At 40.3% G+C, this 24,995-nt stretch overlaps 1 protein-coding gene across 3 annotated transcripts in view; it reads left to right on the forward strand.

Annotated features, from left to right (window-relative positions):
- PATJ (PATJ crumbs cell polarity complex component) overlaps positions 1-24,995 on the forward strand; it is a gene marked incomplete at both ends in the record, with an annotated part of 372,146 nt that overhangs the window by 50,533 nt on the left and 296,618 nt on the right. For all 3 annotated transcript variants that reach the window (XM_080692386.1, XM_080692387.1, XM_080692385.1), the window contains 2 exons: positions 15,081-15,215; positions 20,338-20,499. In XM_080692386.1, coding sequence (XP_080548512.1) covers positions 15,081-15,215; positions 20,338-20,499 — 297 coding nt within the window. The remainder of the gene's footprint in view (positions 1-15,080; positions 15,216-20,337; positions 20,500-24,995) is intronic.

The raw sequence follows: 24,995 nt of genomic DNA on the forward strand, positions 1-24,995 counted from the left end.
AGTGGGAAAATGCCAGGATATAACTTTCACAGATTTTCTTGACATTTTTGGTGTCCTCTCACTACAAATTAATTTTGTAATTTTTGTTTTGGATAATCAAAAGCCAGGGCAAGTGAAACTTGGAGAAGCCTCTGGGTAACTTTCTCAGCAAATAATAAAGATTTTTCTGCTTGAACAGTTAAAAAATCATTTTGTAGCCGGGCGTGGTGGCGCACGCTTGTAATCCCCGCGCTTGGGAGGCAGAGACAGGAGGATCGCACAGGTTCGAAGCCAGCCTCAGCTGCTCAGTGAGGCTCTCAGCAACTTAGTGAGACCCTGATTCCAAATAAAATATAAAATAGGTCTGGAAGTATAGCCTGGAGGTAGAAAGCCTCTGGGTTCCACTCCCAGTACCACCAAAAAAATAAAAAATAAAAATAAATTATTTTGTAATCCCACATGAGACATAAGAGCTGAGGTCACCTTAAACTCTGTGGTCAGGTGCATATTCAGGTTTTTATAAGAAGTTGAGTATCTTTTTATAGTTCTACCATTTCCTCCACTGAGTATATTGAGGAATATTTCTCTTTCATAATTTTATATTGTATGTGCCACTATCTTGTAAGTTTGAATTTTCAAGCTTGATGACACTACAAACTATACCTAGATTATTTTTTTCTTTAATGGTACCAAAGACTAAACTCAGGAGTATTTTACCTTGGAGCTATGGATTCATCCCTTTTTATTGTTTGAAACAAGGTCTCTCTAAGTTGCTGAGGCTGGCCTCAAACCTTCAGTTCTCTCTCAGCCTCCCAAATACTGAGATTACAGGTGTGTAGCTCCATACCTGACTTACCTACCTCCATTTTGAGTCATTTCCTCAATGTGACTGTGTTAGCCAACAGTCCAAGCTTCCTTCGGATGTAAAATGTAAACGCAACATGGCATGCCTGGTAGTTATTTGCAAAGTTATGTTTATTATTAGATTAGTCATTAATAATTCCATCTAAAGATGTTGTTATGGATTTAATGCAAAATGAGAGTAAGAAATATAACTCATCAAACTTTAATTACTTAAGCCGGGTGTGGTGACATATGCCTATAATTCTAGTACTTGGAAAACTGAGACAGGAGGATTGCAGGCTTGAGGACAGTCTCAGCAAGTTGTGAGACTGTTATTAACCTAGCGAGACCCTGTTTCAAAATAAAAAAATGAGCTGGGCGTGGTGGTGCACGCTTGTAATCCCCGGGCTTGGGAGGCGGAGACAGGAGGATCGCTCAGGTTCGAAGCCAGCCTCGCTGACTTAAGAGACCCTGGGAGTGTAGCCCAGAGGTAGAAGGATTTCCAGGAACCCCAGTACCACCAAATAATAATAATAATAAAAAATAATAAAAATAAATAAATAAATGAAATAGGTTGGAGGGTATAAGTCAAAGGTAGAATGCTCCTGAGTTCAATCCATTATACCACAAAATAAAAAAAGAACTTCAATTCCTATGAAATGGTGGTATGGTCTGTGTATTACATGGGTTCTGGAAACAAACTGCCCCGAGTTCAAGTTCTAGATCACCTGGAACTTGATCGCTGTGTGATCTTGGAAAATTAAACTGCGTGTCTCAAGTTTGTTGTCTGTAAAAGAGGATGATGAATAGATTCTTTCTTCATGGCTTGCATGCTGTGTGGCTGTCTCAGAGAGGAGGTGGAGGTACACTTCTGGTGGGGCTCAGACTACCTATGTTTACCTTCACTCTTAAGACAAAGCCTGCTAGGAATTTCAGGTATGTCTGGAGTGTTGCTTGTCCCCTGTTCCTGGCTGGGCCTAAGCTCCAGAGGTTTTCTGGTTATCTTTTTAGCAGCATTTTAGTCTCCCGCACCATGTGGCTATAGAACTTGGAAGATTTCCTTGTCTAGAAAACATGCCCTGGATCAGGCTCAGTTCTGGACCCCATTCAGCTTTTGTTGTCTTTCTGTGTTCAAAGCTATAAGGCCCAGTATCATCATATTTCTTAGTAAATAAAGGATAATAGGCATACATTTGGGAGGGGTACTGTGGGTTGAGCCCAAGGGCATTCTACCTCTGAGCTATATTCCCAACTCTTTTTATTCTATTTTATTTATTTATTTTTGTGGTACTGGGGATTGAACCCAGGGGCATTCTACCTCCACGCTATACTCCCAGCCCTATTTTTTAGTCTTTATTTTGAAACAGAGTCTCAGTAAGTTGCTGAGGGCCTCACTAAGTAGCTGAGGTTGGCTGTGAACTTGTGGATCCTCCTGTCTCAGCCTCCCAAGTACTGGGATTACAAGTATGCATCACCATGCCTGGCTCCTTTATGTTTAAAACAGGGTCTTACTCAGTTGCTGAGGCTGGCCTTAAACCTGCCATTCTCCTATTTTAGCCTCTCAGGTATTAGGATCACATGGTACATTTTAAAGAACACAATTATCTACTCTTTCAAAAAAAAAAAAAAAGTTTCCTCAAATTTCTTTCTTTCTTTTTTTTTTTGGTGGTATTGGGGTTCCTGGAAACCTTTCTACCTCTGGGTTACACTCCCAGACCTATTTTTATATTTTTATTTGGAAACAGGGTCTCTTAAGCCAGCGAGGCTGGCTTCGAACCTGCGCGATCCTACTGTTTGCGCCTCCCAAGCCTGGGGATTACAAGTGTGCGCCACCACGCTCAGCGAGGAAACATTTTAGAAGACGAAAAAACTGTCTTCATTTTTCTTGTACATAATGTGAACAACAATACCTGTGCTGTAAAAGATTAAGTATAAATACTCTTGATATATGCCTTAATTAATACACAACTCAGTGACAGCATAAAGAGAGGTCCAGCAATGGTGATTTTGTGTCCTGGGTATATGTCTTCTAGTACTTTTAGACTCTGATCTTTCAAAGGTTCTTATCCTTGCTGGGCGTGGTGGCACACACTTGTAATCCCTGTGCTTGGGAGGCTGAGACAGGAGGATGGCACAGGTTCGAAGCCAGCCTCAGCTACTTAGTGAGGCTCTCAGCAACTTAGTAAGACCCTGTTTCCAAATAAAATATAAAATAGTTCTGGGAGTATAGCCCAAAGGTAGAAACCCTCTGGGTTCCATCCCAAGTACCAAAAAAAAAAAAAGTTTCTTTTCCTTTCATATGCTGTTTCAAAGTCAAAGCATTTAATTATTTAATTGAAATTTGTTTTAGCAACCCCCCCAGACATGCACACTAGAAGAGAGTCACCCATAATTCATATTTGTTACTTGTATAGGTTTAAATATTTGTTGTCAGTATACCCATCCTTTTGTTTAGTGTGTGTGTGTGTGTGTGTGTGTGTGTGTGTGTGTGTGTGTGAGAGAGAGAGAGAGAGAGAGAGAGAGAGAGAGAGAGAGAGAGAAGAGAGGAGAGACGGAGGAGAGATGTATAGTTTTCCCACATCACATTTTTTATACATTTTTATACATTGATTTCTCTATTACAAATCCATAGAAAATTCCTTTATTTTGTTAAGCTAAAATATTTTTAATTTTTATATTTTGGTAGTAGTTCTAGGGATAGAACCTAGGGGCTTTGCACACGGTAGGCAAGAGCTGTACCACTGAGCGGCATCCCAAGCCCTGTAGTTTAGGACATAAGTCAGTAGTGTCTCATTTTTCTCACTACAATATTTACAGGAGATTTTAGTCAATCAAAACCAATTCTACAGGTGATTTTACTATGTAGTTTGAGTGAATTGTCCTAGATTATACATCTAGGTAGTAGCAGAGTTGCAGTTTAGGGTGCTTTTATTTATTCCTGATATATTTATTGGGCTCCTACTGTTTGCCAGACATCATGCTACCATCTCTGGGGAGAAAATGGAACAGGTTCTTGCAGTCACGGAGCTTATATCCTGGGCCTGGGGAGGGGGGGGCATAATAATGAACAAGTAAAATATAACTTGATAACAACTCATTAATAACTTTTAGATTAAAAAGTATCTGAATAACAGGGTGAATAGAGCATAACTGGGGAATATCACTTTATCAGTATTCTACTCTTTCAAAATTTAATTTTGCAGCCGGGCATGGTGGCGCACGCTTGTAATCCCAGCACTTGGAGTGGTGAGACAGAAGGATTGCAGGTTTGCGACCAGCCTCAGCAACTTTTTGAGGCCCCCCGCAACTTAGTGGGACCCTGTTTCAAAATAAGGAATAAAAATATAAAGCTGGGGAGGGGTAGCTCTGACATAGAATGCCCCTGGGTTTCATTCTCAGTACCGCCAAAAAAAAAAAAAAAAAAAAAAAAAATCCTGCTAAATGTAATTTGCCTTCATGGAATATTTGTTCTAAGACAGGATGAATAGTAGAGGTGGCAGATATTAAAAATATTCTGTTTTAGATCCATACATAGAGAAACAATTCTCTTCTTTTCATATATGAATAATCTATTTCTTCTTGTTGCTGAATAGTATCTTTTCTATATTTTATTAATTTATTTTTGCACATCTGGGGGTGGAATCCAGGGACATTTCACCTCCAAGCTATACCCCTTGCCCTATTTTTTTTATTATTTATTTTGAAACAGGGTCTCACTAAGTTGCGGAGGGCCTCACTAAGTAGCTGAGGCTGTCTGAGGCTGTCTGTGACCGCTATCCTCTGGTCTCAGCCTCCCTAATGCAGGGATTACAAGCAAGTGCCACCAAGCCTGGCTTATATTTTATTTTTTAATTGCCATCTAATATTTGTACTTATTTACGGGGTGCTGTATTATACAATGTGTGATGATTAAATCAGAGTAATTAGTATTTTTATCTCTTCAGATATTACCATTTCTGTATGTTGGGAACCTTCAATCTCTTCTATTTCAGTTACTCTGAACTGTATAATTAACTAGTCTAGAGGTGCCCTGTTGAGTTATAGTACATTAGAACTGCTTCATGCGCTCTCCCTGTCCCCGAGCATCCAGTGACCTCTGTTCTACTTTTTCTTACATAGCTAACATTTCCAGGGAAGGTCACCTTGGAGAGAGGGAGTCAGGGGAAGCTTCTCTAAGCTCAGGAGTGAAGGGTGAGAATGTGGTGAGCTGGGGACAGGAGAACAGTGGGTATGGAGGCCCTGTTGTGGGGAAGGGCTGGCACATGGAGAAATGAAAGCTGTTTGCTTCAGAATGTTTACGTCAAACTCAGTGAACTGCTATGAACTGAGGCTGGCAGGGGAGGCCAGGCGCTACAGGAACCTGTGAGCCACAGTGATAGGTGTGGGCTTTGTCCTTGGTACCAGGTGACAAGTGTGAAAGGTTTGGAGCAGCCTTATGTCCTGATCCGATGTTGAGGATGTAGGTTTCCTCGTCCCCTTCCACTCTCTCCGAAAAATCCTATTGGAAGCTGGGTGATGCAAACTTGTAATCCAGCATTTGGGAGGCTGAGACAGGAGGATTGTGGTTCCCGGACAGCCTCAGCTACTTAGGTACTTTGCCACTCAGACCCTGTTTTGAAAATAAAGAGTAAAAATAGGGCTAGGAGTGTAGCTTGGAGGTCGAATTCCCCTGGGTTTCATCCCCAGTACTGGCGGGGGAGGAAAAATCCTGTAAGATGACTGAGGCTGGTTTTGCCAAGGGTTTACCTGTCTTAAGTGATTGTCACCCATAGCCACCACTCTGTTTGTGTGGTGCTGGGGACAGTCGACCTTCAAATTAAACCTCCAGCCCTTTAAAATTTTTTTATTCAGAAACAGGGTCATAAGTAGCTGAGCCTGACCACGCCACTGTGATCCTCCTGTCTTAGCTCCCAAGTACTGGAATTACAAGCATGCACCACTACACCTGCCTAGCCACCCCTCTTAAAGAGATGATTCCAGCAGCATCTTCATGTATGGTGGGCTCATGGGAATAGATGAGATTTCCCCATGAGGTGGGCGCAGTTATGGAAAAGAAGGCGGAAGATTTTCTGTGGCTCGAGCATTAGCTGAACTGTTTCTAGGAAGCTGTTAATCACGGCAAGAGCAGTTTCCCTGCCTCTGGGGAGACTCACACTTTTAGGGATGGCTTTCTTGGCAACTGTTTCCTCAGATAATCATAGCTCTGCGAGGGAAGGGCATTCAGCGCATCCCATGACCTCTCTGTTGGCCATTGAGTGGGTGGGCAGTGAGCAGCAATGTCCTTGGGATGGGAAACGGAGAGCGGGCAGGCTCTGTGTTTGGGTCTCAGCACAACAGATTGACAGAGTTCACTTTATTTCTCTCCTGAATCGTGTTTTCTGAGCCAGAGAACATTAAGATGTGTTTTTTCTTCCCTCTATTCTGTGCAGGTGACATTTTAATGTGGCAGGTGCTGGGCTCTCCAGGGCCCGTAGCCATGTTGCTGCTCTTTGACCAGGGCTGGGTCTTTGCTTTCAAGTATACTCTCGCCTTCATTTTTCACAAGTTTATTGGTCCTTCCTGGTTTTCAAAAGGAAAAACTGAGTATTAGACAGGTAGAGGAATTTGCCCAAGATCATATTCTGCTAGGAAGTGGAAGAATTAGGAAACAAGTCAGGGGTTATCCAGCTGCTGAACCAGCACCACTCTTTTCTTTCTTGTTAATTTTTAATAGATAATATATGAGCAAGACTTAAGATTTAAAAGACACAGAAGTAATATATTCCCCAACACAGACATCTCTCTCCCTTCTAAGTCTTCTCATTCTCCACCCCAGAGGCAACCACTGTTTGTATTTCTCAAGAAATGATGTTGCATTCTGCTCCTGTCTTTAGAGAGGACACAAGAGCCAGGGTCAATAGCTGTAGTGTCAGTTACCTAGTAGGACAGGTTCCATGCCCGCATGTCTGAGGAGTTTGCTCAAATGACATGAACGTTTTTTTTCTCATCATCAGTATTGTGATTCTGTGCATTTAAGGCTCAGGGGGAGGGGAATTTTAACCCTCTTCTTGTCCCATTGAGAATTATTGTGCAGGTCTAGTTCAAATGCTACATGTTTTTTGTTTTTGTTTTTGCAGTACTGGGGATGGAACCCAGGGGCATTCTACCTCTGAGCTATACCTCCAATCCTGTTTTTTTACTCTTTATTTTGAAACTGGGTCTCTCTGAGTTGCAGAGGGTCCCACTAAGTAGCTGAGGCTGGGTTCAAACCTGAGAACTCCTGTTTCAGCCTCCCAAATGCTGAGATTACAAGTGTGCACCACCTCGCCCAACTAAATGCCTACATTTTTAAGGAGCAAACTATTACTTTCTTAAGATGGATGAAATAGACTTATTGGAAGGATGGTATTTGAACTATGCTCAAGAATGGATTTGGAGAGATGTGTACAATGGATATTTTAGGTAGTGGAAATACCATGAGGAAATGCAGGCAGAGTCAAGTACAGTGTTAGAGCAGGTATGAAAAACTTGTACCCTGTGGACCAGGTAGGTAACATAAATGGTACCTAAAATGGTAAATGCTATCTGACCTGTCTGTTAGATAACTGAAAAGAATTTTCAGCATACTACTGCATAATGGTATAGATAATATATTTTTTAACTTTTGGAATTAATATTTCAGAAGGGATGGGAAAAGAAAACACTGTATAGATGAAGCTCCAGCGGGTTAGTTGATTGCCTTGAATGACCTCTCAGTGAACACAATTAACTTCGAAGCCATTATGCTTGTGGCTCATCATTACTTTAAAATGTGTAGTTCCACTGGGCATGGTGGTGCACGCTTGTAATCCCTGCGCTTGGGAGGCGGAGACAGGAGGATTGCGCAGGTTTGAAGCCAGCCGTGCTGGCTTAAGAGACCCTGTTTCCAAAAATAAAAAAAGTAAAAGAGGCCTGGGAGTATAGCCCGGAAGTAGAAGAGCTTCCAGGAACCCCAGTGCAACCATAAATAAATAAATAAATAAATAAAATGTGTAGTTCCATTCTTGAAAATTTGTTTGTTCATGGTAAATTTAGTAACTCTGTAATCTTTATTTTTTTTTATTTTTTTTTTTTTTAACAAGATTTTTTTTTTTTATTGGTGCACTGTATTCATACATCATAGTGGGATACATACTTTTGTAGACATACATGCACACAATGCCCAGTCAGCCCCCACCCAATCCCCACCGCATTCTCTCCCTATCCCTCCCTCCCATGCTTGGCTTAGTGGTTGACATCTAGTATTATAGCAATTTATCCAAAATTAAAAATGATATTCTCACATAACAGTTTCATTTGTCTGATACCAAGCTTTTGATGACTTAAAGATAACATTTCAATATTTCTTTTTGCTTTCTTTCTTACCAGAGAATATTTTTTTTCTATTTTTTTAGGTGAAACTATCATATATTTATATATTTATTTTCAGAAAAAAATCTATCCTAATATGGAATATGGACTCTAGGTACCCAAAACGATCTTGAAAAAGAACAAAGCTAGAAGATATATATTTTCTGATTTCAAACCATATAAAGCTACAATAATTGAAACAGTGTAGTACTATTCTAAAGGCAGATATATAAACCATTGGAGTTAAATAAAAGCCTAGAGCTAAATTCTTCCCTATATTGTCAAGTTATTTTTGACAAGGTTTCCACGAACATTTGGTGGTGGAAATAATAATCTTTTAACTAAATGTTGTTGAAACATAATAATTACATGGAAAAGAATAAAATTGGACCCTTACCTAATCCCATATACAAATATTAACTCAAAATAGATAAAAGACCTAAATATAAATCTTAAGACTATAAACTTTTAGGAGAAAATCTGGGTCATAAAACCTCACAACATTGAAATTGGTAGTGATTTCTTGGTTATGATTTCAATGGCACAGGTAACAGAAGAGTATACAAACTCCCTAAAAAAATATATATATATATATTGTATATCCAAAGACAATGTAAACAGAGTTAACAGTTGCTAATAGAATGGGATAAAATATTTCCAAATGCTATATCTGAAGGTATATTAATATTCCAACTAGAAATCCTAAAAATTAACAACAATAAAGGCAAACAATACCCTTTAGAGATAGGTAACAGACTAACAAATAATGAATCTCCACAGATAACCAATCTTAGTTGTCTGTTGGATGGAAAATCTTGTTTCTCTAGTTCTGATGTGTGTCACCTATTTCTTCTTTGTAGTTAATCTCTTTGAGTATTTTCTCTAGCGCTGGTTTTGAAGACATAAATTCCTTCAGTTTCTGTTTGTCATGGAAGCTTCTTATTTCTCCATCTAATTTGATATAAAGTTTTGCTGGGTAGGAAATTTTTGGCTGGAAGTTGTTTTCTTTCAGAGTTTGGAATATGTTACTCCAAGCCCTTCTGGCTCTCATAACTTGGTTTGGGAAGTCTGGAGTGATTCTAATTGGTTTGCCTCTGAATGTCACTTGGCTCTTTGCTTTTGTTGCCTTTAAGATTCTCTGCTTGGCTTCCACATTGGTCATTTTGACAATTATGTGGCGTGGGGATCCTCTTCTCCGATCCTGTCTAAAGGGAGTTCTATAAGTTTCCTGGACCTGCATATCAACCTCTTGCTCTATGTCTGGAAAATTTTCTGCTATTACTTCCTTGAAGAGATTGTTGATCCCTTTGGTTTCACTTTCTTTTCCCTCCTCTATTCCAATTATTCTTAGGTTAGCTCTCTTAAAATGGGCCCATATTTCTTCAATATCAGATTCCTGCTGTCGGATATTTTTCTCTAGATTAGAAACTATGCGTTCATTTTTGGAATGATCATCTTCTAAGAGCGAGATTCTGTTCTCCATGTGTTCTAATCGGTTGTTTGTGCTTTGAATTGAGGCCTTTACTTCATTAATTGCATCCTTTATCTCTTTTTGGCTCTCTCTCAGTTCTTTTCGAAGCACCTCTATTATTTCTACAGTTATTTTCCTGATTTGATCTTCTAGAAATCTTTGATTTTCTGTTTTATCGGGTTCTGATGTTGTGGGGTAGTGGGCATTCATTGCTCCAGTATTATTCCTCTTTCCCATGATTTCGGATGTTTGTGCCTTCTCTGAGTTCTTCCTTTGGGTCACTATGACTTCACTTAAGGTGTTCTGGATCTCAAGTCAGTAGTATCTCAGACCCAACTACTCCTTTACTGGGTTGTATCACAGAGTCTCTGACCCAGAGAGTCGATAGAGGCTGCTTTAGACTGTGGGGGGTGCCAGGTTGCACGTTCTCCTATGGTGTGATATCTCTGCCACCGCCCCTCTCCCACTGGGTCAAGTCCCAGGGAGTACAGTACTGGGATTTCTCCTCTGTGGCCTGCAATTTGACTCACTGTTGTTGAGTACGCAGATGTAGCTGTACTGAATTCAGTGAATTCGCTGCTGCTGCCGCCGGTGGCAATATGGCGCCGCTGCTACGCCCTCAGCTGTGGGGCTTGAGTTTTTCTTCTTGGTTTTGATTTCCACTCTGAATCCCTGCAGCGTGTGCTGAGCTCGGCCACTGGGAGCTTTAGGTGATCTCTGCGCGGAGAAATCCCGCCTGGCTGTTCCACAGTGGCTCACCTCGGCTTCCTGTAGCTGTCCCGTGAATTCGCTGGTGCCGCCGGCAGTATGGCGCTGCTGCGGCGTCCTCGGGCGTGAAGCCGCGTCCTCGGGCTTGAGGATCTCCTCTGTGGCTCTGTTCTCAGTCCGCTTTCTTTCTGGAGCCTGGTGATTTTTTTTCCCCTCTGGTGATGGTGTTTTCTGGCTATGAAAGGCGCTGATTTTGTGGTAATGGAGATTTGTTGTTAGCGGGGCTCTTAAGCCCTGCTTTTCTCGGTTGCCATCTTCCCGGAAGTCCTCTCTGTAATCTTTAAACGTTGGTAATTCCCTAATCTTTGTACATAAGTAGCTATTTAATATTTTCACTTTGGGCTTTATGTATGTGTGTGTATATTTAAATAAATGTGTCTCACACACAGACACAGACAAGAGCTCATCATGGAGTTCTTTATTTTATTCTGAGTTCACTTTTTTGACAGTACCCTCCCCATCCCACTGACACTTCTTTGGAGTATTCCATTCCAGAAATTTTTTCTGTCCCTGAAGAAAAAACCACCCCCTATTCCCATTCGAGCATTTTGATATCTTGTTTTAGGATCCTAAAAGTGGAGCTTTTAGTGAAATGAACAGACTGCCATTTGTCTCATGACATGTCTCTCCACTTCTGGGTTGAAGGCCTCCAGCTATCTTGATCTCATTTGATCGTCACCGTTTTAACACTGACAGTAAATCACACAATGGCCACACTTTCCTTGGATGTACTTTCCTGCGTCCTTTGCTTGTCATACCAGGATCAAGACAGTCCTGCTACTCATTAGCTCTGTCAGTTTCAATAGGGCCCCTTGCAAAGTGTGTTGAGTAGAATCAAGAAGCCTGCCATGGGATGCGTGTGAAGGCATCAATCATCCATTGCACCCACTCCTGTCATTTCAGCACTTCTGACTATCTCAGACCTCAGAATACTGAAGGGGTGGACAACTGAAAGAGACAGATGAAATGGCTGATTTGTTTAGTTGCTAAGTACAGCTGGGACAGGTAATTAAGCAGTCCTGCTCTCGTGGAGAAGCCTGAAGCAATGTAACATGAAGTCTTAGAAACCCAGCTGTACGCAGATTTAGATTCAGAACTAATATTAGGTAGACCTCCTCCACATTGACAGATTTCATAAACACCATTTCTGGTGTATTTGTTTAGCATGATTGAAGATGAAGCATTTGTGTTTTATTCATGGTTTAAGTTTCCTAAGGAGCATGTGGTGTTCACAGATATCTGGAGGAGCAGAGTTTGAGGGGCACAGTCTCATATCTGGAGGGCAAGGATGCCACGCATGAGCCTCTGCTGGTCTTCAGTGTTCAGCCCATTCCCTACTTCACCTGTTCATTGAAGGGGGGTGGTTAGCCATGTTAATAGACCAGGATTTGTTTGGGGGGACTGGGTGGAGAGGATTGGAAGGGAAATTGGAACCATTTTCTTTCTTACCTTTTTGTCGTTGATGGAGAACATTATTATATTTGTAGCAAAGGTCTCTTTGTTTCTATGGTGATGTCTTTGTTGTAATTTTCGGCACTTGTTTCTATGCAGAAATTGTCACCACTATCTACTCATTTGCTCACATAAAACAAATTAGCTGTTCTTTTCACTCACTTCCTTCTAAGTGTCACCTCAAATGTCTTTCTGCAGAGAGACCAACTTTTCCAAATGACCTCCACCAGCTGCATCCTTACGTCACGACCCCGAGTGGTTCTTTGCAGTGCTTGACACAACAAGAACTTCTGGGCTCTTCACACAATAGTCTTACTCTCTTTGGATCATATCAGGGCTGTGATGACCTTGCTGCAGGTTGGCTAGTTAATTGTCACTTACGAAGTTGCTTGTATCTCTGCCAACCGGATGTTAACTTCATGAGTGCAGACAGTTTTCCTTCGTCCCATATAAGTGTATGTGGGGTATCGTGTCCAAACTTGATTGTAGGTCAGTGGTACGCTGGTAAATGTCTAGCTCTCAAGACAAAAAGAAAAGGGCAGCACTACTTTGTAGCATTGCCCCATGTCTGTGTTGTAAATACTTCTATTATGGCTGATTTCAAGCTACCAGGATGACAATTCCTTATCACTGAGATGGGAAGCAACCCACAGTAGTGCCTCATCCATAGACTCCTCTGCAGGAGAGGACTGCTTCATTACCTGTCCCACTTAGCACCCAGACAAATCAACTGTTTCACTGGTCTCTTTCAGTTGTCTGCCCCTTCATTATTCTATGAGGTCTTAGAGAATATTTCCACTATACAGATATAAATCACTTCAAGAAAATAGTAGTAAAATGTAGTAAGAAACAGGAAGTGATGGATTTTTGAGAATTTACTAAAATATATTTTTAGTATTTTATTATAACTTTATGCAATCTAATTTTTAATAAGGGCCAGTTTAACAACTGCCTTGCAAATTCTCTGGAAATTAAAAAGACTGCTCTCACAAGCCAGTGCTAGGGCCCACTGGAGGTGATCTCTGGGTGGACACTAACAACTCGGGTCTGTAGTGTTTTGTTTATGAAACAAAGGAGGAAGACAGTTGGCAGAGAGGAATGAATGAATGGTTACTACAGAACCATTTCTCTGAGAGTTTTTACTCACCTTCATTAAATTTACTACCAAGGAAAATGGCACAAGTGTCTTCTTCTATCCTGATGTATATGCATGGATCCAGTGCCCAGACAAGAGAGAAAGGGGGTAGCAGAGAAAGAGAGGGAGAGGGAGAGAGGTCATGGAGGGAAGACAGTCTTCACCTTCCATGCCAGCTGCTGAAGCATCTCACTGCCAGTGATGGTTTATATCCCAATGCGCTTGGTGGTCGAGAGCACTTCATTTTCTGAAAATGAGCCCAAGGTCAGAAATCCCTTGTGCCTGTCCTAAGTCATTGCAGTTGTAGTCAGCTAGAGTACTTGCCACTTCACATTTGTCTGCATGTCTGTCATGGGGCAGAAATGTGCCCCAGATGGTGTCTGAAGCAGGGCCCGGACCTCTGGGGATTCAGAGCAGATGACTGGGGGAGGTGACCACTCAGAAGAGGGATCACAAAGAATAGGGAAAATGAGAGAAGATGCCACACTGGGGATACATTGCCACCCTTGTAGGAGTTCTTCTTTATTGAGTATAATTGGAGATATATCTTTGAATAGGCTATTGGTATAGAAAATATATACTGTTTAGTAGCATTTACTGTATTTGAGTCTATACAGCTATAGTGAACAATCATTAGCCCCTTTCTTTTGGTGAATGCCTTGTCCTTTGCAGCCAATGAAGATGAGAGCAACTAAGACTCATCTCTTTTCACTCATGTTGACCAGGATTTCTCAATTCCCGATTCATATTTGAGCCCACATAAATCCTTATAAGCCAACAGAATTGATTCTAGAATGATGACTTCCTTCCGTAGAAAGGATAATATTTTCTCAAGTTAGCTAGATGGAAAAGGACATCTTTCACAGACTAGTTCAAAGAATAGTCAATGAGCCCATGTTAGTGCCTAGTACAGTTCCAGGGCCTGAGACTCTGCATTCATAGAAATTAAAGATACAGCTGGGCGTGGCGGCACACACTTGTAAACCCCGCGCTTGGGAGGCAGAGACAGGAGGATCGTGCAGGTTAGTAGCCAGCCTCACTGGCTTTAGAGAACCTGTTTCCAAGTAAAAATATAAAAATAGGTCTGGGAGTGTAGCCCGGTGGTAGAATGGCATCCAGGAACCCCGGTACCACACACACACACACACACACACACACACACACACACACACACACAAAATAAATATACAGACTGCATTCAAGTATGGGAAGGGTAGTAATTAAGAAAATATATAGAATTCTAAATATAGTAGGTTGTGAGTTGTGATGGAGATATGCACAGGGTGATCTTGAATCCCTGAAGAGAGCAGAGCTTCCTAGCAGTGACATTGCTGTGGCATTAAATTGTGAATGAAAGTTATGCAATAAAGAGCTAGAAGCCGGGTGTGGTGGCGCACACTTATAATCCCAGCATTTGGGAGGCTGAGACTGGGGGATTGTGGTTTGTGGACAACCTCAGCTACTTAGGCCCTCCACAACTTAGTGAGACCCTGTTTCAAAATAAAAGAATAAAAAATAGGGTTGGGGTGTAGCTCAGAGGTCGAATGCCCCTGGATTCCATCCCCAAACCCGCAAAAAAAGAAAAAGAGGAGCTAGAGATATTCTAAAGGGTGGTAAGCCCTATAAAAAACAGAAACATGGCAGGCATGGTGGTCCACACCTTGGAAGGCTAAAACAGGATGATCATGGGTTCAAGGAGGGTCTCAACAACTTAACAAGACCCTGTTTCAAAACAGGGGTTAGGGGTGTAGAAGGCCCCTAGGTTCAAACCCCAGTTCCACAAAAAGAAAAGAGAAACTATATATATTAGGAACTATAGAAAGTGTCAGGTACTTGGAGTATAAAGTTGAAAGCAAGACTTTGTACACCCGTCTCTTCATTCCCAAGGAATATGAAAGGAAAAGAGAAGTGAGAACAAGACCATTGACTTCATACGTTTACTTGAGGCCACTTTCCTTATTATCTTCTTTAGGGATTTTGGTGATAAAATGATGCTTGATGGAGGATTAAGAGTCTTCTGTGTCCTTGCCCTGTTTAATATCATTGCTTTCTGTCTTGCTATAGCTGCTGCCTATCCACACTCTGAGGCTTGGTGTGGAAGTGGATTCCTTTGATGGACACCATTATATCTCTTCAATTGTTCCTGGTGGTCCCGTTGATACACTGAACCTTTTGCAGCCAGAGGATGAGCTTCTTGAGGTAAAGTTTATGAGGGAGGAAAAGTAAAATTTTTAAGCTCTAGGAAAATGTGTTCACCAAGTTGCAGTGTCACCAATACCAACATAATGAGAGCCAATTAGATTAGAAAATATTGACAGCCGATTGGGGGAATAAGGGAAGTTGATACTGTGCTGTCAGTTCGTTTTTCCTATCTGCTAAGGCTCCTGAGATGTCCTTTTGAACGTTGATCTAAATGATTGATTAAGAAGTTTGATAGCCCAATTTGAATTTTTCTTAGTGAATTGCTTTAGCGGGATCTAAACCCTGACTCTCATTTATGACATGCAGTCACATTTATTTGTTCTCTGTGTTGACAACTTGTGATAAGAGTAGAGCTGAATGTCTTCAGGATTATGTACAGTTGACTTGTGTGTAGTTGGTTTTTAGTCCTTAGGGACTTTGCTTTTCACAGGGCGGCATCCAGTGGCCTTTCTCAGGCTCCAGCCTTTCCTCAGAGCAGTTGTACAGAGCATTTGGAATGACTTTCTTGAAAGATATAAAGTTCCATCATTAACACAACAAACAAGAAAACATTGAAACCTCTGCTTTTGCAGAGAGGAAAAAAGGGACCCTGACTTCCCCAACTTTTTACCCTGAGTTAGTAAGAATGATACTTTTAGTTCATGTTTCCTGACTCTTATTTCATTGGTTTTCAAATACAAACACTGTCTCTTGAACCTCTAAACGAGAAATGGAAACAACCATATAAGAAGACGGTATAGAAGAGGGTTCTTCTGAAAGTTGGAAGCCACAAGTTCTCGGCTGATTAAAATCATGGACCATGATTTTAAAGGCTTGCATCCAATTGTTTGCTTAAAGTGAAATGAGAAGGTTGGCATGTAGATTTCATGTGGGTATAATTGCAGTTTATTGGTAGTATTTACCCACCAATACGAGTCTGATGAGAAAAATTCTGGCTTGAATTTTTAGGTCAGAAGGAAAAGTGGCTTGACTAGTTATCAAATTTTGTCATAAGCAAGGGAAGAAGGATGTTGGAGTTTTGGTTTAAGCTGTGGAAAGTTTTCTTTTTAATGAGGTAATGGGTGATTATTCGATACATGAATGCATTGTATAATATTTAAGTTAAACATATCTGCCTTCTAAAACATTTATCATTTCTTTATGGTGAGAAGTTGGTTATTTTTCAGAGGTATTAAAGAGAGTGTTCTTGAGCTGTTTATTCTGGATTAATGGGCTAAATTTTATTAGATGCTGTAATGTTTTCTCTCTGTTGCTAAGATTATATCCTCCTCTTCTGATTGCCAGGACATTAGGTATAGCTTTGACATGATAATTTGTGAACTGAGACTGGAGGATCATGGTTCGTGTATAACCTCAGCTACTTTGTGAGGCCCTCCACAACCTACCCTGTTTCAAAATAAAGAATAAAAAATAGGGCAGGGGTTATAGCTCAGAGGTCAAATGCCCCTCGGTTCCATCCCCAGACCCGCAAAAAAAAAAAAAAAAAAAAAAAAAAAAATCTGTGGATTAAAGACCATAGTTATCATATTTATTTATTAGGTATGGAGAAATGAGATATATTTGGGAGATTTGGAACTACAAATCTCAACAACAATTCACATTATTGTGTGTGGTGATAAAGTACACAAAACATAAAATTTACTGTTTTCACCTTTTAAATGTGAAATTTCATGGCATGAATTAATCACTACTTGTATGTGGTAGGTGCTAAAGAAATATTGGCTGGGTTGGAGTAGAACAGTTACAGGTGATCCCAGCCACCAACCAAAGCCTCCATGCTTCAGCCAACATTAGAATGCCACAGGCTCACTACAGGGAAATTGAATGTGAGATTCTTTTTGGAGGGAGGTGGGAGGGTAATGGGGATTGAATCTGAGGGCATTTTACCTCCGAGCTACATCCTAGCCCTTTTTATTTTGAAACAGGGTCTCACTAAGTTGCTGAGGCTGGCCTTAAGCCTATAATCCTCCTGTCTCTACAGTGTTGTATTATAAGGTATCATGAAGATGTTTTGAATTCTGAAACGTAGCTACCTGGTGAAGGAGCCTAGAGTTAAGAAAGGATCCCAGGTTTGAAAATCCCAACTCTTTTGGTTCTAAATTTGATGTAGCTTGCCATGTGTCCCTTGGCATGCCACTTAACACTTTGGGGGGAATCAATTTCTTCACCAATAAATGCCTACTTCATTATGTGTTTATAAGGATCTAACATGTAACACTTTATAAGGATCTAACACTGTAAGGATCTAAGGTTGTATAGCGTAAATTATAGGGCCTTATCTCACTATGAGGAACTCTAAAGCCGTGTCTTACACTGCTGTGTTATGATGACAAAGGAATGTTCATAAGCTTTGCGGACTGGGATCAGGATAAAATATGGTAAGATAGTGATGTCTCACTATCTTGGACATTATTCTGTTTCCTGGAAATGTGCAAATCTGTGTACTTTCTAATAAAAATCTGGATAATTGAGACTTGACAGTACTTAAGAAGGTCTCAAGTTGAAGGATATTGAGAAATATTGTGAATTTTATAATAAAAATTGGCTTCTTTCAAGTAACTGAATATAGATATAGAAAGTCTCTGTAAAATTAGCCAAATAAACTCCTAGACTCAGTTGAGTGCGTGCGTGCGTGTGTGTGTGTGTGTGTGTGTTTAATGTACTCCTTAGAGCTTAAAACCAAAAACACAAATATGCTTTGGGGTTGGAACACTGAGCCAAGTCTCAGCTCAGAACAGCTATTTACAGCAGCTATAAATCCCCTTAGAAGGAGTTGGTAATGGGAAATGTGACCAATCCCTTTAGCACTAGAGAGCAGTGAGGAGGACTACCAGGCCCTGCTATAATAATTGGAGACAATTCAAATGAATAAATAATGAGCTAAATAAATATTTAAAGGTGCTAGAAGATAAAAACCTGAAAAATGACTTTCTTGTTTGTTGAAGTGAAATACAAAATCATACTTGTGTGAGAGCAGAATTTCTGCTCTGAATGTATCGGCTTGCCATTTTTATTATAGGTTGCTACCCATTTCATTGACTTTAGATCTTGCTGTGCTGTCGCCATCTGGCACTGTGGATATGGTGTAGTAGCGATGGGTAACTCTCTCTGTCCCTTCTTGTGTAAGGTTGGCTTGTAGTTCTTACAAAGAAAAACCTTTTGTCTCCTGCTCCTGCTGAACCTGCTGTCCCCTGGACATCTTCCTAGCCATAAAGACTTGCGATGTGATACTTACTTTTCTAGGAGGGCCAGCTCCCTGAAGTGCATGTGGGTCTTTTTACCATGTGGTAGTTTCTTTGTAAATAATTAAGAGGAAGGGAGATGTGTCTGGCCTGATGGCTAAGTGCTGGGTAGGGTACAGGCAAGGGAGTGGTTCCCAGGGACAGTTGACTTGAGGCTCTGCCCCCTGCTAATGGGCTGCTGCCTGCAACCCAATGTCCTGTTCTCTGATGCAGTGACAGATGTGTGGAAAGGCTGTTCCCAGGAAAGTCAGCTCTGTTAGTTCCCTGAACTATGATCACTATACCTGTCAAAAATTAATTGTAGACCTAGAAATATCACTGAAACCAATTAAACTGCTTACTTGTCCCAGGAAGATAGGAGTCAGATATGAAAAGATTGCCTAAACTGTGTCCTGTCTCAGCTTTTAGTGATCAGTGGTTAGAACTGGGAGAACTTTTTGAGCTAGTCATATACATGAAAAATTGTAGTAGACTTAATTTTTCTAATTTTTGGTGTAAAGTTATATGATTATTGTTATTATGCTTCAAAACAATATGAAACTTGGATAATTTTTTTTCTTGCAGTACTAGGGATGGAACCCCGGGGCATTCTTCCTCTGCGCTACACCCCAGCCCAATTTTTTATTCTTTATTTTGAAACAGAGTCTTACTGAGTTGCAAAGGGCCTAGCTGGGATTATGTGTGTGCACCATGCCTAGAGAAACTTGGAAAATTTTTATAAGGATTAATCATAAGTAAGGAATATTTACCTTTTTTAATGTATGGAACACTTACATTAAATAACTTGGAAAATGGCACACTTTCTATATTCACCTATTGGCTACTTCAGCAAAACTTATAAGAGTGAAACTGTTGCATTTGATGTAGTTTTCTTCTATAGAACTGACTTCTCTAGGTGGGTATTCTGAGTGTATGGGATGTGAAAGAATATTGTGAATGAATTTTTAGATTTTGATGGTCAAATTTTGTTATCTGTACATTATAAGGTGAGCAGTTTTTAACAGCTGTAAATTTAATGTTAATATTTATAGTGATGTTCTTAATGGTTGTACAAAGGAAAATGCAAAAGGAAATGGTCTGAGGTCATAAGTCATATTTAGCACATTGAAGGAGAGATGGGTAAAACAGGCATGGTGCTGTACTCCCATAATGCTAGTACTTGGAAAATTTAAGAGGATTGAAGGATTGAGGCCACCGTGTATTAACTTGGTGAGATTATGTGTCAAAACAATATAAAACTAGGAGTGGTGGTATAGAGATAAAATTTACAGTACCTGGGTTCAATCTTCAATATCATCACCACCCAATGAGGGGGAAAAAGAGATAGTGATGTCTGGGCATGGTAGCACACGCTTGTAATCCCTGCGCTTGGGAGGCTGAGACAGGAGGATCGCACAGGTTTGAAGCCAGCCTCAGCTACTTAGTGAGGCTCTCAGCAACTTAGTGAGACCCTGTTTCCAAATAAAATATAAAATAGGTCTGGGAGTATAGCCCGGAGGTAGAAAGCCTCTGGGTTCCACCCCCAATACCACCAAAAAAAAAAAAAAAAGAGATAGTGATGGGGAAAAATAGGTGAAGAATACAATACTTCAAACCATAGACATGTGGAAAATTAGGTAGATCACTTAACCCATAACAGTTGTACTCTGTACACATTTCATACTTTATTCACACTAAGATAGTAAAGATTTACCCTTAATGGTGGCAAATAGAATTTTTAACATTTTTAGTTACTACTAAAATAATATGATTACATTTAGGCTTTTTGTTTACAGAAGAATAAAATGATACTCTATTTTGATTATTTTGATTTTGGAAGATGGATGTAAACAAGAGAGTTTTATCTTTGATTTACTAACTTATCCCTTGTCTTGTAGGTCAATGGTGTGCAGCTTTATGGAAAATCTCGCCGAGAAGCAGTCTCCTTTCTTAAAGAAGTGCCACCCCCTTTTACCTTGGTTTGCTGTCGACGTCTGTTTGATGACGAGGCCTCTGTGGATGAGCCAAGGGCCACTGAAACCCCTCTTCCTGGGATGGAGGTACTTAGTGGATACACTGCATCTCCCATAACTATTCATCTAGGGTACTCCAAAGAATGCACTGCCATATGAAGAGAGGGGGACCTATTCAATTTCACTCTTGGTTATTCAACCGAGGCAACAATACACAACTTTTGAAATTGTTGCTTTTCATTTAACATCCTAAAACTCTTTTTTCCTCAAAATACTGGTAACATTGGTGTTCATGCATTTGTATTTTAGTACTAGAGTCATTGTTTTTAGCTTCTTGTTCAACTCAGTTCATCTTAATAAGATTAAGATTTGGTGAATGTTGAATATCTATGGTTTCCCCCTTCTCAGTACCTTAAAAGCAGGAAGATTTGTATCAGTTTTAAAGTGAGTCTAGAAGTTGCCATAAGAGCCTTTAGAAGGTCAGAGAATGAAATTATGCTTTCTCTGTTGCTGGAATTCTAAGAGCTATATAGTTGTACATAGAGTTTTGAACATGTGCTTTGTCCTCATAAGGCCCCTGCAGCCTCATCTCTTATGCCAGTTTCTCTCCTTTCCAGATTCTTTTAGGTTATAAGTCCATTTACACCAGTTTAGATATGTGGGCTTTCCTTTTTACCTGCGTAAGGTTTGGATTTCATATTACATGGACCCTAATCCTGCCTCTGCCGCTGAATATGTGTGAATCTTGGAAAATATCCTTGCTTTTTGTACATATTTTTCCTCTGAAACAATGGTGCTACTCTTCCACATCTCGAGGAAATAAAGTAGTAGGTGCAAAGTTGTTGGCTTGACTTCTTCTTTGCACATGGAGAGTGCCTTGTGAAAGTTAGTGATAGCAGTTCCGGCCTCCTGTCCACCCTCTTTGTCTTCTGATTTCTCAAAGTACATAAGAATTTAGCACTAACTCATGGTCACAGATCCTTTAGCATGTATTAGTCTCCTTCCAGGGAGACTATTAGCTCCTTGCGGGTAGAGATTATCTCTTTAAATTATTTTCTGTTTCATAGTGATTTTACTCTGTTCTGGGCAAGAAAGAGGGACTTGTTTGTTTTTGATTACTAATTGACAACTTTTTTTTTTTTTTTTTTTTCCGGTACTGGAGATGGATACCCAGGGGCATTCTACTACCGAGCTACACTGCCAGTCCTATTTTTTATTCCATTTATGTATTTATGTATTTATTTATTATTTATTTAGGCAGTACTGGGGGTGGAACCCAGGAGCTTTTCTACTTTTGGGCTATACTCCTACACCTATTTTATACGTTTTTTGGAAACAGGATCTCTAAGTTGCTGAGAGCCTCTCACTCAGTAGCTGAGGCTGGCTTCGGACCTGTGTGATCCTCCTGTCTCAGCCTTCCAAGCACTGGGATTACAAGCGTGCACCACCAGGCCTGGTTTATTCATTTTATTTTTTAAAAAAGGGTCTCACTAAGTTGCGAAAGGCCTTGCTAAGTAGCTGAGGCTGCCCACAAACTGTGATCCTCCAATCTCTGCCTCCCAAATGCTGGGATTATAAGTGTGTGCCACCATGCCTGGCTGACATTTTTTTTTTTTTTTTGGTGGTACTGGGGTTCCTGGAAACCCTTCTACCTCCGGGCTACACTCCCAGACCTATTTTTACATTTTTTATTTGGAAATAGGGTCTCCTAAGCCAGCGCGCGCGGCTGGCTTCGAACCTGCGCGATTCTCCTGTCTCTGCCTCCCAAGCGTGGGGATTATAAGCGTGTGCCACCACGCCCGGCTTTGACAATTTTTTTAATGTTTATATTTTGTAAAAAAATATTTCAGGGAGGTGACTCAAATGCCAAGCTTTTGTGACTTTTGCTATCCTTACTGAAATGTAATATGGGCAGTGGCTTCTCTTTGAAGGTTGATGAGTGCCTTTAATCTAATCCTGCAGGGTGTGTCAGTCACTAGCCCAGCATGCTGACCACGCATTCCCATCTGTCATGCTGCACCACAATGGGTGAACAGCAGCTTGAGTCATGCCAAATGTCAGCCTGGCGCCCATTAGTTGATTGCTTTCCATTGTGTAAATAGAAAAGTTATGCAGAATTGATTATATTGAAGTGATATATTCCAGGTTGAAGCATAATACTCATATACTGGGCATGCCCTGAAATTTCTGCAAACATGTGTTTTATAATTGTATGTGGTTTCTTAAAGTCCTGGCTCTCTTTTCCATCTACTCTGATACTATCTTATGTTCTTAAACTTGTGTCTGATTGTGTGGCTGAGCCAATATTCTAATATTCCTTAACCAGCGAGGGTATCAAATGCCCCAGGAAGACATCAACCATACTGTATTAGGAATTAGATCTATTTTTTATTGGCAGATATAAGTGTTTTAAGTGTATCACTTCTTCACATCTGGCTAAAATATACAGAGGTTATTGATTCTGAACATTCCCAATGATTTCAGATTTTGTAATTAAGAACCAAGAAATCGTTTCTGTGTTTAGATTCAATCCACCATAGGTTGGGTATTGATCTTCCATATCCTATGAGCAACCATTGTAGTGCTAGCTCTGGTGCCGTACTCATCCAAATTATAGGGGCTTTTCCCTATTACAGGGTTGATGCCATCAGAAGATTTTAAATTAAATTTTTCTATTTTTTTTTTTATGTCACTGAGGATTGAACCCAGGGCTCTCTACCACTGAGCTATATCCCAGCCCTTTTTATTTTTTATTTATTTTTTTTATTTTGAAGCAGGATCTTTCTTTCTTTCTTTTTTTTTTTTTTTTTTTTTTTGGTGGTACTGGGGTTCCTGGAAGCCCTTCTACCTCTGGGCTACACTCCCAGACCTCTTTTTACATTTTATATTTGGAAAAAGGGTCTTCTAAGCCAGCGTGTGCGGCTGGCTTCGAACCTGAAGCAGGATCTTTCTAAACTGTCCTGGCTGATCTAGAATTTATGATTCTCTTGCCTCAGGCTCCATAATAGTTGGCATTACAGGCATGCATCACCACACCTGGCTCTATTAAATGAATTTTCATGTATGGGTCACTATGTTATATTTATAGTAATAATGAATTTTCATTTTATTTACTCTGATCACCCAGGGTATTAAGAACTCTGCTTTTAAAACTTGTTTAGTTTTTACTTTTTTAAGAAGTCGTTTTTAGAGAGACACACTCAAAAGTAGATGATTCTTTAATGCATTGGACAGATGGACTTTATGAGGCTGGCAGTGAAAGGGTTACATGAATAACCATAGTCAATTCTGCACTATCCCTCCCAGAGCATCCATTCTAACTTAGGAGCCTGACATTTTGTTGCTAGGACTATAAAGAAAAAGAAGGTAGCTCGGAGGTTGAATCTCCCTGGGTCCCATCCCCAGTACTGCAAAGAAAAGAAAAAAAGAAAAAAAAGTAATTTGGGGGTTTCATAGAAAGGTCAGAGCTTAGGGGGAAAATAAATTGGGTAAAAACAATACAGTACTATAATTAGTATAAAAAAGAAGAGTTTTGAAGCTGGATTCATTGATCTTATCACTTAGTTACTAGATTTCCACATAGCAGTGACTATTCTCCCTGAAAGGACAGGGAATCTGGAGGACTTTGGGATGTGAAATCAGGAAAAGTAGCTAAGAACCTATGTGCTAGAAAGTTTTGTTGATCTTTCTCCCAAGATCAGATTTTCATTATTTCAACTCACTGATAGTGTTAACTTTTCCATCGCTATGACAGAATAGCTGAAAAAAAATAATTTAAAGGAAGAAAACCTTCTTTTGGCCTGTGGTTTCAGAGATTTCAATCCATAGTCAGCTGGTTTCATTGCTTTGGGATGGGTGTGGCAGACCATCGTGGAGGAAGGGTGTGGTAGAGTAAAGCTGCTCAGCTCCTGGTGACTGGGAAGTAGAAGGGGGAGAGGGCCAGGGATAAGCTATACCCTTCTAAGGCATGACCCATGACCCACTTCCTTCACCTAGGACCCACATCCTGTAGTTTCCAGCACCTCCTAATAATGCTGTCTCGTTATGAATCTTTGAATGGATTCAGGCACTGATGAGGTCAGAGCCCTCAGGATCCAGGCCTGTAGCACTTGAGCCTTTGGGGGACATTCCAAGTCTGAGTTTTAGTAGTGATTTTTTTTAACCTGCTTTTAGAGTTATACAAAGTCCAAGGACTTGGATTTTTTTCCTTCTTTTTCTTTTCTTTTTCTTTTTTTTTCTTTATTTTTATTTGCAAGTCTGGGGATGAAACCCAGGGGCATTTGACCTCCAAGCTATACCCCCTGCTGCATTTTTTATTCTTTATTTTGAAACAGGGTCTCACTAAGTTGCAGAGGGCCTCACTAAGTAGTTGAGGCTGGCTGCGAACTGCGATCCTCTGGTCTCAGCCTCCCAAATGCTGGGAGTACAAGTATGTGCCATCACGACTGGCTTTCCACCTTATTTTTCTAGGGATTTTTTTTTTTTTTGAAAACTTCTTAGAAGCCAAGAGAAGTGGTTTGTCTGTGTCCTGATTTGATCTGTCTCTGTGTTGGCAACTCTCTGTCTCTCATTATAATTATTAA

The sequence above is a fragment of the Muscardinus avellanarius genome (assembly GCF_963383645.1).
Source record: "Muscardinus avellanarius genome assembly, chromosome: 3".
NCBI classification, from domain to species: Eukaryota; Metazoa; Chordata; class Mammalia; order Rodentia; family Gliridae; genus Muscardinus; species Muscardinus avellanarius.